The following is a 15,478-nucleotide window of genomic DNA, read 5'->3' on the forward strand; positions in this document are numbered from 1 at the left end:
TATTTAATACCGCAGCGGGGACCGATGTCGAAAAAGGACAAGATTTCACCTCCGAATCTTCAATGTGCGTTCGACGTGGTTTAGATTTGTCAGTTGTTTCCTTTAAAAAGAGGAGATTTCACTGCGAGTGCAAAGTCAGGAAATGCATTCCAATGAATAGTATAATATTTCAGAGTTACAAACTTTTATGACGCCTTTATTTTTCGACGGAATTTTTTCAAATTAACAATTAAAACGCGAGTCTGGCGTAATAATTACAGCTTTATCATATCATATATCAAATTCAGTTATGTAAAGCGTGCTAGCTGATCAAGGTTAGGTCGTTCAGTCTTTATATTTATATGTCGCTACAATGTGACGCTTTATCATTCATATCACCAGGGAACGAGGTTTTCAAAGGTCATTCAAATTTTTGGACTTTGATTCGTCACCAGATATTTATGGACACATTTGAAGGACTTACAGCTGATACCGAGGCGACAAACTGTAACCAGTGAGTAGTGTGTCGTTTTAATCATTCTCTCTTTAAATATTTAGGCAGTTCGCTTTGCACTTGACTCGACATTCACTTTGATTTACACTTGTCCCTTGAAAATGACATTTTCAAGACCAACATAGAAAGTATGAAATACACCGTCTTTTATTGTAATAGCATAGCATAGCAGATATGGTAGCCACGACTGGCCGACATTAACACAAACACAGACGCGTGTAGGTTTGTATTGAACAATTTTTCTAAAATGTTGCGTCTATAGTACCACCTTGCCTGAAATCCGATGAACGAAATTAATATCGTAGGAGCGTTCGTATAGTAGTATATCGTAGCGCTAAACTTTGAGTACAATACTGGCTTAAAGTATTTACAAATGTAATACATTCTTCAAGTGACTGTGCTTCGCGGGATCGTACTTTCAGAGAGTGTCAGTGGGGGTTGCCTTCTGGCACTATGCAAAATTTAGGCTGCCGATTCGTTCACGCCACAGTTGTGCTAACGTTTCATACACTACTACTGTTCGTACCACAGGTGTAAACTCACCTGGGTTGCGTAGTTGTAGCCTATTGTACTGACTCGAACATTTTTGTTCCTATTATGTTATCACAGATTAACGACGACCGGTCGAACCTATAAGCACATTGTCAAACATTGGACAGTGATCTCAATGGTAGGGTGAACGTCTTTGAACTGTACAGTTCCGGACAACCATGGGCAAACGGATAGCATCTGAACCACCCGACGGTGGGTGGGGATGGTTGATTGTCGTGGGAGCTTTTATAAATCTGGGTCTGTGCACTGGTACGCTGTTTGCACTGGGAGTACTCTACGTCGCATTTTTAGATGCATTTGGCGAATCTAAAGCTGTTACAGGTATGTAGATTTTAATTGTTCACCTCATATTTTTGAAAATCGTTTCGGTAAGCGTGATAATGCTGTGCCCTACGAGTGCAGGTTTCGTTATATTCAGCAATGCAAAACACCATCGAGAAAAATAAAACGAAAATGTGCCATATAATGCTAACTATTAGTTTTGGGTTTTTGCAATAAATGTATCACTGTTTCAGTGTATACAATCTCGCAAGCTGGAGCATATTTTTCCATCTACGTAACGACGGTGCATCGTAGACGGTGCCGTAAAAGAGTCTGTGGTTTACGACGCTGAGTTTATAGTATATACACGTTGAATTTGCCTTATTGCACGGGGTTATAGTTCAGAGCAAACTGTTTGCAAATTTGATAATCGGCCAACATATTGGTCGTAATCCAGAATTAAAGTGAGAGACAGGACGAATGTGTGTGAAAAAAAGGATGGCGATTTAACCCATTCAGTACTGAAAACTTTGCCGCCAAAATTATTTGAACAAAAATCTTGTTTTTATGTAAGTTTTTGGCATATATCAGCTTCATTTTAGACTGGAATTAAAGAAATGTTACTTTGTAATGAAGTGATATTATTATTATAACTATGAAAATGTTCATATAAATTGGGTCCCAAAATTATTTAGAACTTGTCTCCAGTCATGAAAGGGCTTAAAATTCGACATACAATTTATAGCGGCCGTACTTTTGCGGCTGTTGGGTATCAGTTGTTTGTTTGATATCAAGTGGGGTCACTCGTTAAATGCCACCGTCATATCTCTCAAATCAAGTGATGTTATATCAGAAGCCAATACCATAGTATATATGGAACTATGTAAACTACATGTGTATGGCACTTATCTTGTTTGTGTTGACCTGGAAATTACCAAACTGATTTGGAAGTTGTTACAGTCAACCTCAGATCAGTAGAAGGTCCAGTGTTTTTAGAGTCAACATGGATCATACAATGAGCAAGTTGAAGAAATACAAACAATCCAATCAGTTAAGACATAAAAAAAACCTGCGAAGCTAGAATATATTTGGTGTTCCTATTTCTGGTCAAATAATTCGTACAGGTGTTTGTACCATATAGTATGTGATTTGCAGACATCACGTATTCCCCCAGACAAACATAGTAGTGTCATAAGGTTGCATTCACGCTTCGGTTGATACAACCCACGAAAAAAAAGCCCAGTGCGTTTGTTTAAATGGAGTAGCTAAGGGAAGACTTCAGCAAAAGATAAAATTAGGTAAAACGTCAACACAACTGATAAAAAAATAACAGCGGGTGCCTCTGATGTATAGGTTCATATTCGACAATTTTTTCGGTTTCTTTATATCATCTTTGAAAGTTGTAATATGATAAGAACAGTTGCCCACAGCGATTTGAGGTGCGTCACTCTGTCAACCATATGGGTCCGGGCGCGAACGTGGTATTTTTGTTTGATGAGTTGGTAGTGCTAGTGACATCAATATGTATGTCAGTGCATGAACATTGTCTCATTCCTGCTTACCACAAACAAGTAAACGCACCGGTATTTTTTCACGGGTTGTATACAACAGTCACATAATTCATCAGGCTGTAGGCCGTCCTTCAGATTTATACCACGATGGGTTGAAGGTCCTTGATGCATGTCGCACCGCTCAGCAATGCATCTGTTTATCGTATCAACAGTAAGGGCGAAGGAAACTCGCTCGTTTGAGGAAGGGGCAGTATATTTTCATTAATTGTGACACGCTGATAAATCGTCAGAAAATGTTATATATTTGTATTATCATTTTCACAAACGCCATTTGTTTATTCTCATTTTGTGGAAACCAAAGCTGAATGACGAAGAAAAAAATCTGGAAAAATAATGGCAATTTTGAACGTTTTAACTTTTGATCACCTCAGAGCCAATTACCTAGCTTGTTGTCATGACGTAGAACGACCAGTGTATAAATCCTCGGTATTTTTATTTGAACGCGTTCACCTTGGCTTACATGAAGCATATTCAAACATACAATAAATGAAACCCTACCTACACGATATCGTTATTTTGGTATGTTTTTTGGACTAAAAATGAATCCAAATTCTTGAAGGCAATAGCTGTAAACCCCATTTTGTATTTGAAAATATATAATTATCTGGGTGATGACATCTGGTAGTGGGCATAACAGGTTTAAACCGATATTCACATACATTGTACATATCTCCTCGGATCTCTTCGACGATAAATACTGTAGACGGGATCGTAAATAAATAAAAACGTTGTATGTGGAGAATGCATGCGTTCTTTGTCCCCGTTTTCTTAATGGAACAGTGTACCCTTAACTATATTCAAAATCATCAGCTACAGTTGATACATTTAAGAACGCCAAAACACGACTAAAGCTTTCTATCCCTCTGATCATATCAATTTACTGTTGTTCTTAATCAGCACCAATGAACATTATTTCGTATTGGATTTTGGAGATATATAAATTCTGATTGATTGGTTGGTTGGTTGGTTGGTTGGTTGGTTGCTACGTTGGTTGTCTGGTATGTGTTAGAACTGAGGTAAAACTTTGAATTCCTATTCACAGAGCACAAGTCGAGTTATTGTCATTGAACAGAAGATATATAGATTACATAACCTGGTATATCAACGTCATGACAACTAGTACTCATGTCTGCATCACTGATTCTGTGCTGCTCGAAATATGAGTCAAAATGTACCACATCAAGCAGAAACTCTCGCATTTTGCGAGATCTCGGCCACCATTTAAGAATATGGTCTATTAGTTTTCCCGATTTTTCAGAACTTATGCTCGGGGAGGTATATACAGCACATATCATTCATCACATTTATCTTCACCTTGTTCACATTTTGCTATTAAATTTAACTTTTAATTTATTTTCTGAAAGAGTGGTGCCCGTAACAATTTGTACGTACAGACAATGTTTGCCTATTCACCATATATGATGTGTGTCGCTTTTAATACAGTATGGAATATTCATAGCTCACTGCCTCTCTAGTGTTTTTGTCTTTACACTTGTTGTGAAAGTCGCTTGTATTTTTTCTTGAAAAAAAGGAAAATATTCGTAGTTTGCAAACATTAATGCTATGTGTTTGTTCTTTTAATTCATAGCATGGGCCAGTGGAATCTACAGTTTTGTTTCTGTCATATTCAGCTCAGTGGGTGTAGGTTTATGTAAGAAGTTCGGGCATCGAGCCGTTGTCATGACTGGAGGTCTTCTTTCATTCCTGGGATTCTTTTTAAGTTACTTTGCTAGTAGCATCTATCATCTCTACGTCACCATTGGAATTATTACAGGTAATTCTATGCCTTTGCTTATGATAATATTGATAAGACTTACTATCGTTAGTTAGCCTTGACATACGCATGTATGTATGTATGTATATATATATATATATATATATATATATATATATATATATATATATATATATATATATATATATATATATATATATATATATATATATATAGGCACAATGTATGTATGTATGTACGTACGTACGTACGTATGTACGTAGGTATACAGTACACAGACAGACAGACAGACAGACAGACAGACAGACAGACAGACAGACAGACGGACAGTCCGATGGACGGTTGGTCACACAGACAAAGACAACAGGCAGACAGACAGACAGACAGACAGACAGACAGACAGACAGACAGACAGACAGACAGACAGACAGACAGACAGACACAAACGTTTTCTAATTACAAATATGTAATATAATCAAATTAGGTTATTCTAATTTCTACTGTAAATACACATTTAGCTTATCGTGTACAGTGAATGATTTCTCTCTCTCACCCCCCCACTCTCTCTCTCTCTCTCTGTCTCTGTCTGTCTGTCTCTGTCTGTCTGTCTGTCTGTCTGTCTGTCTGTCTGTCTGTCTGTCTGTCTCTCTCTCTCTCTCTCTCTCTCTCTCTCTCTCTCTCTCTCTCTCTCTCTCTCTCTCTCTCTCTCTCTCTCTCTCTCTCTCTCTCTCTCTCTCTCTCTCTCTCTCCCTCAGCATTTGGACATGCAATTTCAGCAGTCCCATCAGTGGATTTAATTGGAAGATATTTCAAGAAGAAACTCTCTATCGCCCTCGGCTTTGCTATGGCGGGGGCTGGTGCTGGCCAGTGTATAATTGCTTTGTCAGGGAGCATTTTACAGGACATATATGGCTGGCGAGGCATGCTTCTAATACTATCTGCTATAATGCTTCACATCACGCTTTCAGGGGCGTTATTTAGACCCCCTCCTCAAACTGTTATGCATCAGCAACTCAAAAATGACACTCCTTTCAAAGAAATCGAACAACCACAGCAAAATAACGAAGAGGCGAAAACGTTCCTTGAACGATCTTCCGATCAAAAACAGAACATAGAGGAAACAGTCGAAGAGAAAACTGAGAGATGCCAAGGACTCAAAGAATTTTTACGCTCAGTTCATGATTTCCAACTGTTCAAGGATCCAGTCTTTATTTTATTTATCATGACTTCTCTGGGACAAAATGTCGCCTTTGGAATCGTCATACCGCATTGGGTAAGTTAATCACAGTTGCCTTACAGATGTATGTGCATAATATTGCTATAACAAGCGGTGTTTTGGAAAGAAAATGTATAAGAACCCCTACGAATATTCAGACGAAATTCAACAATTTAAAGTTCTTACAGCGAATGAAAATGATGTAGGAATATACGGAGATGCGCTAATTTTATTCAGGGTTTTCATCTAACCAATTCGCTAGCGCTCTCGTTTATTATTTTGTCATTGTCGCAAACCCGAGCTGTTTCTTCCACGACACTGCGAAAAGCCTCTTGGGCGGTGCCGTAAAAGAGGCTGTATGTACTTTACGACGATGCATTTTGTGTTCTGTACAATCATCAACTTCTTGAGAGACAATTGTACCTGCGGCTTAAAAGTGCCTTGACCTTATACATTTGTAGTTAGGGGTTGGAGTATGATTTGTACGAAGACTTGTTACAACTCTATCAGTATCAGTAATAATACATGAAAGCGTCCAGTTACTAATACTGACATTTAGCCAACTGATAGCGGGGAAAGAGTTTCTGAATCTCATTGAATGGATACCGTATAAGGTATTCACCTATCCTAGTCGTTTCCAAAATATTGTCCTGGAACAGCCTATTCCAGTCAGTGGTTCTTCTTTGGGAAGAACGAGTTCCAGTAAATGTTTGTATTGGAGTAGAGTATTTGGAAACAGTGGGAAGAATTATTTGTTGTGTGTATATCCACATGGAAAAAACTAGTCCCTGTCTCATGTGTATTGGAATGAGTATTTGGGAACAGCTGGAGTTATTTATTGTATTTCTCCATAGCGTTGTTGTTGCTTCAAATGTGCCTAGGTCTGATTGTCAGCTTGGGTCTGAGATCTGTGTCATGATGTAACCTATAACCGGCAACGTTAACTTTAAACTAACCCCATATCATATTAAATACACGGCGCCTTAATTAATAACTCATTTACTACACTGTATCAGCCTGTGTCAGACTCTGACACCCCCTACATATCTATTTTGCTCTAATATAATGCAATCCATACATTAAAGAGATCGGAATGTGTAAAGCAGATATGACTTTTTCATCTCACGATCACCAGACATCGTTGTGGTAACAATAACACGGTTTGTCCTGTACTATCTATCGGTGTATGAATAATCATACGTTAAAATTAAAACGATAAGTTGAACAAACCTGGTCATTGAACTAATGTACTATACGTTGCTAGGTCAAAGTATGCAATCACATATTGAACTTTAAGCTACGTGAATCGAACTTATCTAAACTATTAATATATACGCCGTTCAATATTTCTCTATTCAATTTTTAGACTTAAAACTTTATAGCCTTTTTACAATGTAAAAAGCCTGATAAACATACAGGAATAAGCAATGCGTTCCTTTTTAGCACAACTGTACTTATAACGTTCAGAAGTGCTATAGGCATGGCAAAGTGTCTGTCTGTCTCTGTCTGTCTGTCTGTCTGTCTGTCTGTCTGTCTGTCTGTCTGTCTGTCTGTCTGTATGTCTTTCCGTCCGTCCGTCCGTCCGTCCGTCCGTCTGTCTGTCTGTCTGTCTGTCTGTCTGTCTGTCTGTCTGTCTGTCTGTCTGTCTGTCTGTCTGTCTGTCTGTCTGTCTGTCTGTCTGTCTGTGGGGGATGTGTGTTAAACAACTAAAAGTCAAAAACCGTTGGACCAATTGCCCTGATATTTGTGGGGTGTATTACCGTGGATGCCTTTTTAAGTTTAAGAAATTTCGCACATAACATACACTGGCTGTACTTCCAAAGGTAATCATTGTTAATTATTACACTACCATATACATTCAATCATCGTTTAGTACAAACTCGCTTATAACGAAAACTCGGTTACAACGAACACTAGTCGAAGTACCGATCTCGCTCGTGCCATTGTTTCTCTCATGTCAACCTATTTCAATATGACGACACACGGAACAACCTTTAGAAATTAACATGAGATTAACATATAAACATTAAATTAACATTACTTAATAATTATAGTACAATTTGTAACATATCCTAATTATGCAACGAGTGATATATACAATTAAAGTTCATGTTGAATTTTAATTCGAAATTTCAGATTTACTGTTGCTAATATTGCACACAAACTGATCTATTCTGTGTGTTTATTTTCTGCAATTGTAATAAATTTTACATCATAATCTTCAAGTTTTGGTTATTTTTCTCGAAGTGAAATTATTTGTAAAACAATAATAGTTAACCAAGATGTTTTAGATATTGCATTTTTATCAGATATATATATTTATCAGATACTAGTAATGGTGTCACATTTATTTGTTAGTCTAAATTGATTATTGTGTGATTGAATTTGTGCTGCATTTAGAATCAATCTGCTGCAATACTAGACGGCGAGACTATACGGTGCGTCATGTCATTCCGCCCTCAACGACCGTCTCCTTGCCTGTGAGAATGGTAATAAAATCGATGAGGGCGCCTCGACACGACGTACCTTACAAACTCTCCTACATCACTCAGACGTAGTTTATTTTATTGCATCTTGCACATTTTACGAATCCAAGAACTTCACTTAATACCATCCAATGATTTATGGCAATTATTTTCTTTTTGCCAAAGGTCAAAAGAGCACGAGATTTTGGTATCGGAAACACTTACGGCGCCCTCTTGCCAGCTATAATGGGAATAAGCCAGCTCTTTGGCCGACCTGTATGTGGTGCTCTCGGCAATCTTCGGCTATCGAAGGCATATGTGTTCTATGGTATTGCGACAGGCGTAGCCGGCATTACGACAATTGCAAGTATCTATTTAAGGTCTTATCCCGGTAAGTGTACCATTTGGAGATATCCGCTAGAAGTGGCTGAACGACAACACTGCTTGCTTAGTAAGCTTAAACGTGTTTGCGTTTGGTTTGTCACCCATCAAAATAAAGTCACGGTATTATTTTCCAGGCAAATAGGTTTTGACCACAATCTTCAACAGTGTCCCCTTTCTTTTAAAACCCAATTAGGAATCATGATATATTCATATCATTATCGAGACAAACATTATTTAGATTCGGAGAATTATTTTGAACATGGAGAGAAAAAATGGCTGAAAATGAATTATTTAGCACACATTGTACCTCGTCTGTGATATAGTCGACTCTGAGCCATCACCGTTTTACTTCCGTTTAATCGTATTCATTTGCTGAAATACTGCCCAGTTAATGTGTAATATATCGTGTGAAAATACACGATAGCCATAGATGACGTGGGAATCAGTGTTTGATGTATCAAATTATATGTGTTGAATTTTAATACGATATCATTATTTCTCCAAAACTCTGAAATTATAGTTATGTATTATGAACAACTATTTTATTCTCATTCTTTCAGCTCAAACTGTGTGCATCATAATACTCGGTGTGTGTATGGGAGGATATACTACCCTCATCCCCGTTGTAGTTGCATGCTTCTTCGGTAGATCCAAGATTGGATATGGAATGGCAGCGCATGTGCAGATGATGGGGATTGCTATCATGTGTACGTCACCATTAGCAGGTACGAGCAATTCTTGTTTACGCCATAGCTTTTGTGTGCACTTCACCATTAGTACAACTTTTTCTTTAAAATATGTATTAAACGAGTTATTGAGGAGTTGTGGTGTCGGAGGTTGTTATTGCTGACCTTGTAGGATTGAGGTTGTTATTGCTGACCTTGTAGGATTGAGGTTGTTATTGCTGACCTTGTAGGATAGAGGTTGTTATTGCTGACCTGGTAGGATAGTTTGTTATTGCTGACTGTGTAGGATTGAGGTTGTTATTGCTGACCTGGTAGGATAGAGGTTGTTATTGCTGACCTGGTAGGATAGAGGTTGTTATTGCTGACCTGGTAGGATAGAGGTTGTTATTGCTGACCTTGTTGATAGAGGTTGTTATGTGAATGCTTTAACTTAAGTCCCATGCCCTTAAAGAGACTGTAGTGAGTCGGATGTTCCTAGAGGCAGTTGTGCCGTTATTGGTTCGTGCGGTCGTGCCAAGTGTAAATACAAATGTACTAGTGTAAAGCTCAGAGTGTAAAACCCACCATTACTAGTAAAATACAGTACCATTAGTTCACTGATTTACATGCATCTCTCTTTAATTACTTCATCAATTCGTTTTTCATCCACTGCTGTCCATTTCACTATAATTTTTTTTGTATAAATGTTTTGATCTCACAGAAATAATAGAAATGTGTGATACGAACTTCCCATTGTGATTTTTCGATCCCGTTTGGGAACGACAAGGATTTAATTACCTAACTTATTTTGCGGGTTTTTTTTTTAATTACAGGCTGGATGCGAGACGAATATGGCGACTACGTCATCGCCTTTTGGATAGCTGGATGTGCCTTTCTATTTGGTTGCCTAGCAACATTCCTGATGCCTGTTGTTTGGAAACGACGAAAAGCCAAACAAAACAAACAAAATAGTGGAGTCACTGCGACTTAGTAAACGTGATTTGAAAAGTCTATTTTGAACAAAATGCAAATATTTTTTCTCATTCTGATTTTCGATATGGAATGTTGGCGTAGCCTAATAACCAACCACTCGCAGCTGATGTATTAGCACGTTGCCATAGAGATAACATTATGGAACTAAGCAATTGCGTAATTTTTACATAATTTGTATTGCAAAGTTTTTCTCGGCACACGTACTTACAAGACATATTCTAAAATCGGATATTTCACCTTTCAACTACTAAACTCAAAAACAGAAAAGTACTCTGGAGTATATTTGCCGTGAATTGTTTTTCTATCTTTTATTTCACGTGTTTTTAGTGAAATATTATTGGAAATAACAAGTAATTTTGTGAATAATACTTTCAAAATAATCGCAAACCAACATACTGTTTTCTTTGACTTGCTTAGCCGATTACGTGTATGGATGTTAGGTAGTTCGATACCCCCCCCCCCCCCCCCCCAGTATCTTAACTTCAGCCGATTCCGATCATACCGCCACCTAGTGCCGGGTCAGCCGTATAGGCTAAGGAAATCGTCTTTCTTTCTGATGGGAGATCGTCGACCAAGAGAGATCGAAAGCTCAGTCTTACTTAATAAGTTGAACTGTTCATGTGTTAAATCATTTGTAACTCACATGGTCTGCAAAGTTGATGAATATACATGTACTTGGTTACACATACGCACGCACAGAGAAAGAGAGAGAGAGAGAGAGAGAGAGAGAGAGAGAGAGAGAGAGAGAGAGAGAGAGAGAGAGAGAGAGAGAGAGAGAGAGAGAGAGAGAGAGAGAGAGAGAGAGAGAGAGAGAGGGGGGGGGGGAGGCCGGGGGGGGGGATTTCCAGACTGAGTCCGGCCCCTTGTACAGTGCACCCGCATCGGTTAAATAGGTTCTAATCACCAACTGACATACAAACGTAAGCAATTAGTGTTCAGGTTTTAGGTGCGTAGGCAGAATATATTGTTTTGTCTAGACTGTATCTTCTGATGTTTGAATCAAATGATCGAGTTTCAAAATAGTGGTCCATCTGAGGGAGTTCTACGACCTTCTCTTGCATTGGCTGCCAAAGCCAACTAACCAGCTAGTGATGGTGCTACAAAATTTATATTTGATATATTTGAGCTTTAGCCATCCCTAAAATGACATTGGAAGGCCACATATCTTGAGGTTTATCACGGCTCGGGTCCTCTCTATTGTGTTCTCGGGGAGGGCGGAGGGGCACAAAGAGGACGACAAAACCCTCTTCAGTCGTATATTTTCATGTGTTTGCACAAAAAGGACTTTTCCATGGCTTTGGTAAAGAAACAATTTAATAATAATTTAAAATATATTGAAAATTATAGTTTATTACTGAGATTCGAACCCTTTAGTACTTCAAAAGTTTAAAATGTTTGGCGTCTTTCTACTCAAGTTACTATTTATAATAAGGATCAAGTTCAAAACTATTAAAAGGACATAGTTTTCGGTTCCAAGATGCATTGCGTGCGACGTCATCGTTTATTTTGTTACTTTTAGGCTTGTTTTGTCTTTAGTACATTTGAAATAACATTTTGATCATGAAACGATGAAGCGATAATTATGTTGACCACTTTAATTGTGATTTTATAGCACACACACTACACGGCAGCAATGGCAGAGAAGGATTTTACTGGTAAACCCGGGATACGGTCATCAGGTAACACCGATCTCCCTGAAGCGCAACCTTCCCCCCACCCTCCCCGCGTGCAGAATACATTGGCATTGTATAGGGATACGCGCCGCGATGCATCTGGAAACCGGTAACATGAGGTCCAATACGAAAGCCTCACCAGCATGCATGTACATAGCTATGAATTGAACACTCACACACTTCGATACTCTTCCGATTTTCTTTTCTTTTAACCGACCTACCTACCCATCATTTTGTGGATATTCCGATGGAAAAAAAAGAGATAGAAAGGGCCACTCTAAATTTAAACAAGACAAAATTATGTCACAGGTTTTCACTCTTCCACAACTTTTGCAACGTCACTACTCGCATACCAAATATTACCAATGCTAAAGTTGCCATGTATATGTGTACTGTCAATATAGACTAAGGCTTCACGGAGCGACCTTTTACCTTAGCGATTTTCAATCCGACAGTTTACCTACCTCTGAACTATGGGAGGTATTATACAGATAAATTAGACAACATGCAGTCACAGCAAGATAATATAAAGAAGGTCATCTCTGGATACACCACTTTACCCAGCTATGCAATCAATCAATTATTCTATCAATGGTATATTCACGGTTATCCGACCTTCGATCTTGCCTCTTTTTCGATGGCGATGTGGTGAGAGGTGATTCCAAAATTTCCAACAGCGCAATATTGTAATGACTTCGTGTGATACTAGTAACGGCGGTGTGGACGGAAAATTATACCTCAATAACTTGGCTGAATGTCACGGAGGATCTCCGACTCTAATGAGGCTGAAGAACGACATCAGTGCTGATACCGAAACGCAAATGTGGTCGAGAAGAGACACAGATAATCGTGATGAACGTGCCGTGGATACCTCATGTACAGACAACGACGAAATTTCTAGTTTCACAAATAAGGACAGCGCGGATCTTACACCAGAAGTTGAAAACCGTTGCGGGTGGGGTTGTTTCAGTCCAAACTGCTTACAAGTTTTCAACAAAGGGGAATTTTTTCTACTATTTTTATGTGGTTTTGCTATGGTCCAAAGTATGGTCATAAATGGCCTCATATCAACTTCCGTGACTAGTTTAGAGAGACAGTTCGACCTCCCGAGCGTTGGTAGCGGAATTATCGTCAGTTCGTACGCCATTGCCGTGTTGATCGTTTTGATTCCAGTCACCTACATAGGTGGACATGGCCACAAACCTAAATGGCTTGGTTATAGTGCCTTTATCATGGGACTTGGATCATTCTTATTTGCACTGCCGCATTTCACAGCTGGTCTGTACCATAGTAACTATAACACGACTTCGAGCGATACCTGTGATCCAGACCGCGGACACAGCGATGATTGTCACGATGGGTCGTCAGGTATGAACATCATATACATGGGTATGTTCGTCGTGGCTCAGTTTTTACATGGGTTTGGCGGCACACCAATTTATACTCTTGGAATCACCTTCCTGGATGAAAATGTCCAGCCTAAAAGGTACCCGGTTTACTTAGGTAAGTACAACAACATGATATTAATTACACGATGACGTACGTATCATGATGCAACTGTATAATAACAGTATTGAGGGAGAGACTTCGACGAGGCCTAGGGGCACAAGCAATTAGACTGTAAGCCCTATATAACTAAATGTCAGCTGATTGTCTAGCACTTTCATCCAGAACGGGGTCTCTGTTTTTCTGAAAGCTAAAGAGTCTAAAATGGGGTCCACTCTACATATTTTTTCGATTTTGCTTGGTCGAAATGTGGTCCATTGTCCTTTACTAAATTTGCCTCCTGAGCGAAAAATACAGGTCTTAGATAGAAAACTACATTTTGCGATCCACCATTTAATAATGATGGAACTATTACAAATTAATGTACACGTATTTTGGTCTAAAAGTCGATCTTCAAAATCCTGTATTGGTCTAAAATAGGGTATTGATTTTTGGTCAAAATAGGTCTAAAAATGGGAGCTAGGGTTGACAATATTAGCTGTACATGTACACCCCACAGTCTTGGCCATTGGTACCGCCCCAGGGACTAACGTTAGACCATGCCAACCGTTTGTGAGTGTAGTACGCCACAGACTGTCATAATGGCACAACAGTCAACGAAATTTAAAGGCCCATGTTGAGATTAGGAGTAAAATTTGAATGAGTAAACATTTGTCTGGCAATGCTTTAGAGAAGGACAGTCCTATACAAAACGCACGTAATCCTTATATTCATACTGATAAAATACACAAACCTTGAAGTGATCATTGGGCCTTGAAAAAGAAAAAAACCACCATGAGTGCAGTATAATAATCATACCGGGCGTGCTTTGTATTTCAATGTAATTCACTTGTCCTTATTAAAGTATGTGTCTTGTCGACGTTCATCGAAAAGACTACATAAAAATCTATATACAATGGATTCATTGTATGTTCTGATTTACTGTACAATGACAGCAGTTAAGTGTTCTGATGTTGCAGCAGTGGGGTGTAGAACCCCTGGCAATGGTGTAGGGCATGAGATGCCAAATCACACCATAATGCCAAGTTATAATACTAGTACTATACAGTGAGTCAAAATAAAATATGACCCTCCCTTTATTCCATTTCCCCCCTAAAATATGGCCATTTCCACGAGAACCGATTTGTCAAATTCTAGTACGAACCACACACACACCCTATTTCCTTCAGCCGTCCCCTTGTAAATGCCGAAGTCTCCCAAAGTCACCAAAATGACAAACAAGCTACAACATGTTTATCAGAACATGTCATATCTCTATTTAAAAAAAAGCATAGGACAAAATGATAAATAATTATCAGAGATCATCAGAGTTGAACTTTTAAATATGTCATATATGTACATGTATATGTATAATATGGGGATTGAATATATTTGCATTACAAAGAAAACAAACACACGTAAATGTAGTATTCTTTCAAGTTATCAAATGTCAGATTTTCTCTCTCTTTCAACTTTGTAGGAATATTTGAAAGTACAGCTGTACTTGGTCCTGCTGTTGGATTTGTTGTAGGGGGTCAATTCTTGCATCTGTACACAGACATTGGTCAAGTTGACTTGAATGAGTAAGACGTGTACATTATTTTTATAATTTCAAATATAAAAAAAAGAATACAGAGAATATACAGAGTGTAATATATACGTAAATGCAAACGCATCCTACCTGTAGCAGATATTTTATGTAAAAAAAAAATCATCAAAATGTCATCTCAATTCGTCAAGTAGCGCGAAGCTTTCTTAATGTGTATATTGTACTAGGCAGTTATGGTTTCTCTCTGGAATATGATATTTTGAAATAGTGACCACAGACGAGGCGAAGGCATGACGATGTACACGGAAATAGAAGTTAATTGTTTACCATTTTACCTTTTTACATGCAAAAGGAAATGTTTAGGTTTAACCTAAGGTCGGTCGAGTTATCGGAAACTATCTTTTATAGGCCTTAGAATTAACTTCTAGTTTATAGC

The 15,478-nt window shown here is 38.4% G+C and overlaps 3 protein-coding genes across 3 annotated transcripts in view; 2 read left to right on the plus strand and 1 right to left on the minus strand.

The window, feature by feature from the left end:
- The window catches only part of LOC144444286 (monocarboxylate transporter 12-like), a 154,469-nt gene that overhangs the window by 124,308 nt on the left and 14,683 nt on the right, over positions 1–15,478 (minus strand). The window lies entirely within an intron of this gene.
- LOC144444817 (monocarboxylate transporter 12-like) lies at positions 302–10,577 on the plus strand. The gene is made up of 7 exons (XM_078134358.1): positions 302–493; positions 1,103–1,366; positions 4,466–4,651; positions 5,368–5,885; positions 8,480–8,684; positions 9,238–9,402; positions 10,176–10,577. Exons 2-7 carry the CDS (start codon positions 1,204–1,206, stop codon positions 10,331–10,333), a joined length of 1,395 nt encoding a protein of 464 aa, XP_077990484.1. The 5' UTR covers positions 302–493; positions 1,103–1,203; the 3' UTR covers positions 10,334–10,577.
- The window catches only part of LOC144444847 (solute carrier organic anion transporter family member 4A1-like), a 10,496-nt gene continuing 7,715 nt past the window's right edge, over positions 12,698–15,478 (plus strand). The window contains exons 1-2 of the mRNA XM_078134399.1: positions 12,698–13,511; positions 14,974–15,076. Of these exons, the coding sequence (XP_077990525.1) occupies positions 12,698–13,511; positions 14,974–15,076 (917 nt within the window). The remainder of the gene's footprint in view (positions 13,512–14,973; positions 15,077–15,478) is intronic.

The sequence above is a fragment of the Glandiceps talaboti genome, chromosome 13 (genome assembly GCF_964340395.1).
Source record: "Glandiceps talaboti chromosome 13, keGlaTala1.1, whole genome shotgun sequence".
In the NCBI taxonomy this organism is placed as follows: Eukaryota; Metazoa; Hemichordata; class Enteropneusta; family Spengelidae; genus Glandiceps; species Glandiceps talaboti.

Coding starts and splice junctions, on each gene's coding strand:
- LOC144444817 (XM_078134358.1), top strand. CDS start 1,204: ATGGGCAAACGGATAGCATCTGAACCACCCGACGGTGGGTGGGGATGG. Junction 8,685..9,237: donor CTATTTAAGGTCTTATCCCG/GTAAGTGTACCA, acceptor TCATTCTTTCAG/CTCAAACTGTGTGCATCATA. Junction 9,403..10,175: donor GTGTACGTCACCATTAGCAG/GTACGAGCAATT, acceptor TTTTAATTACAG/GCTGGATGCGAGACGAATAT.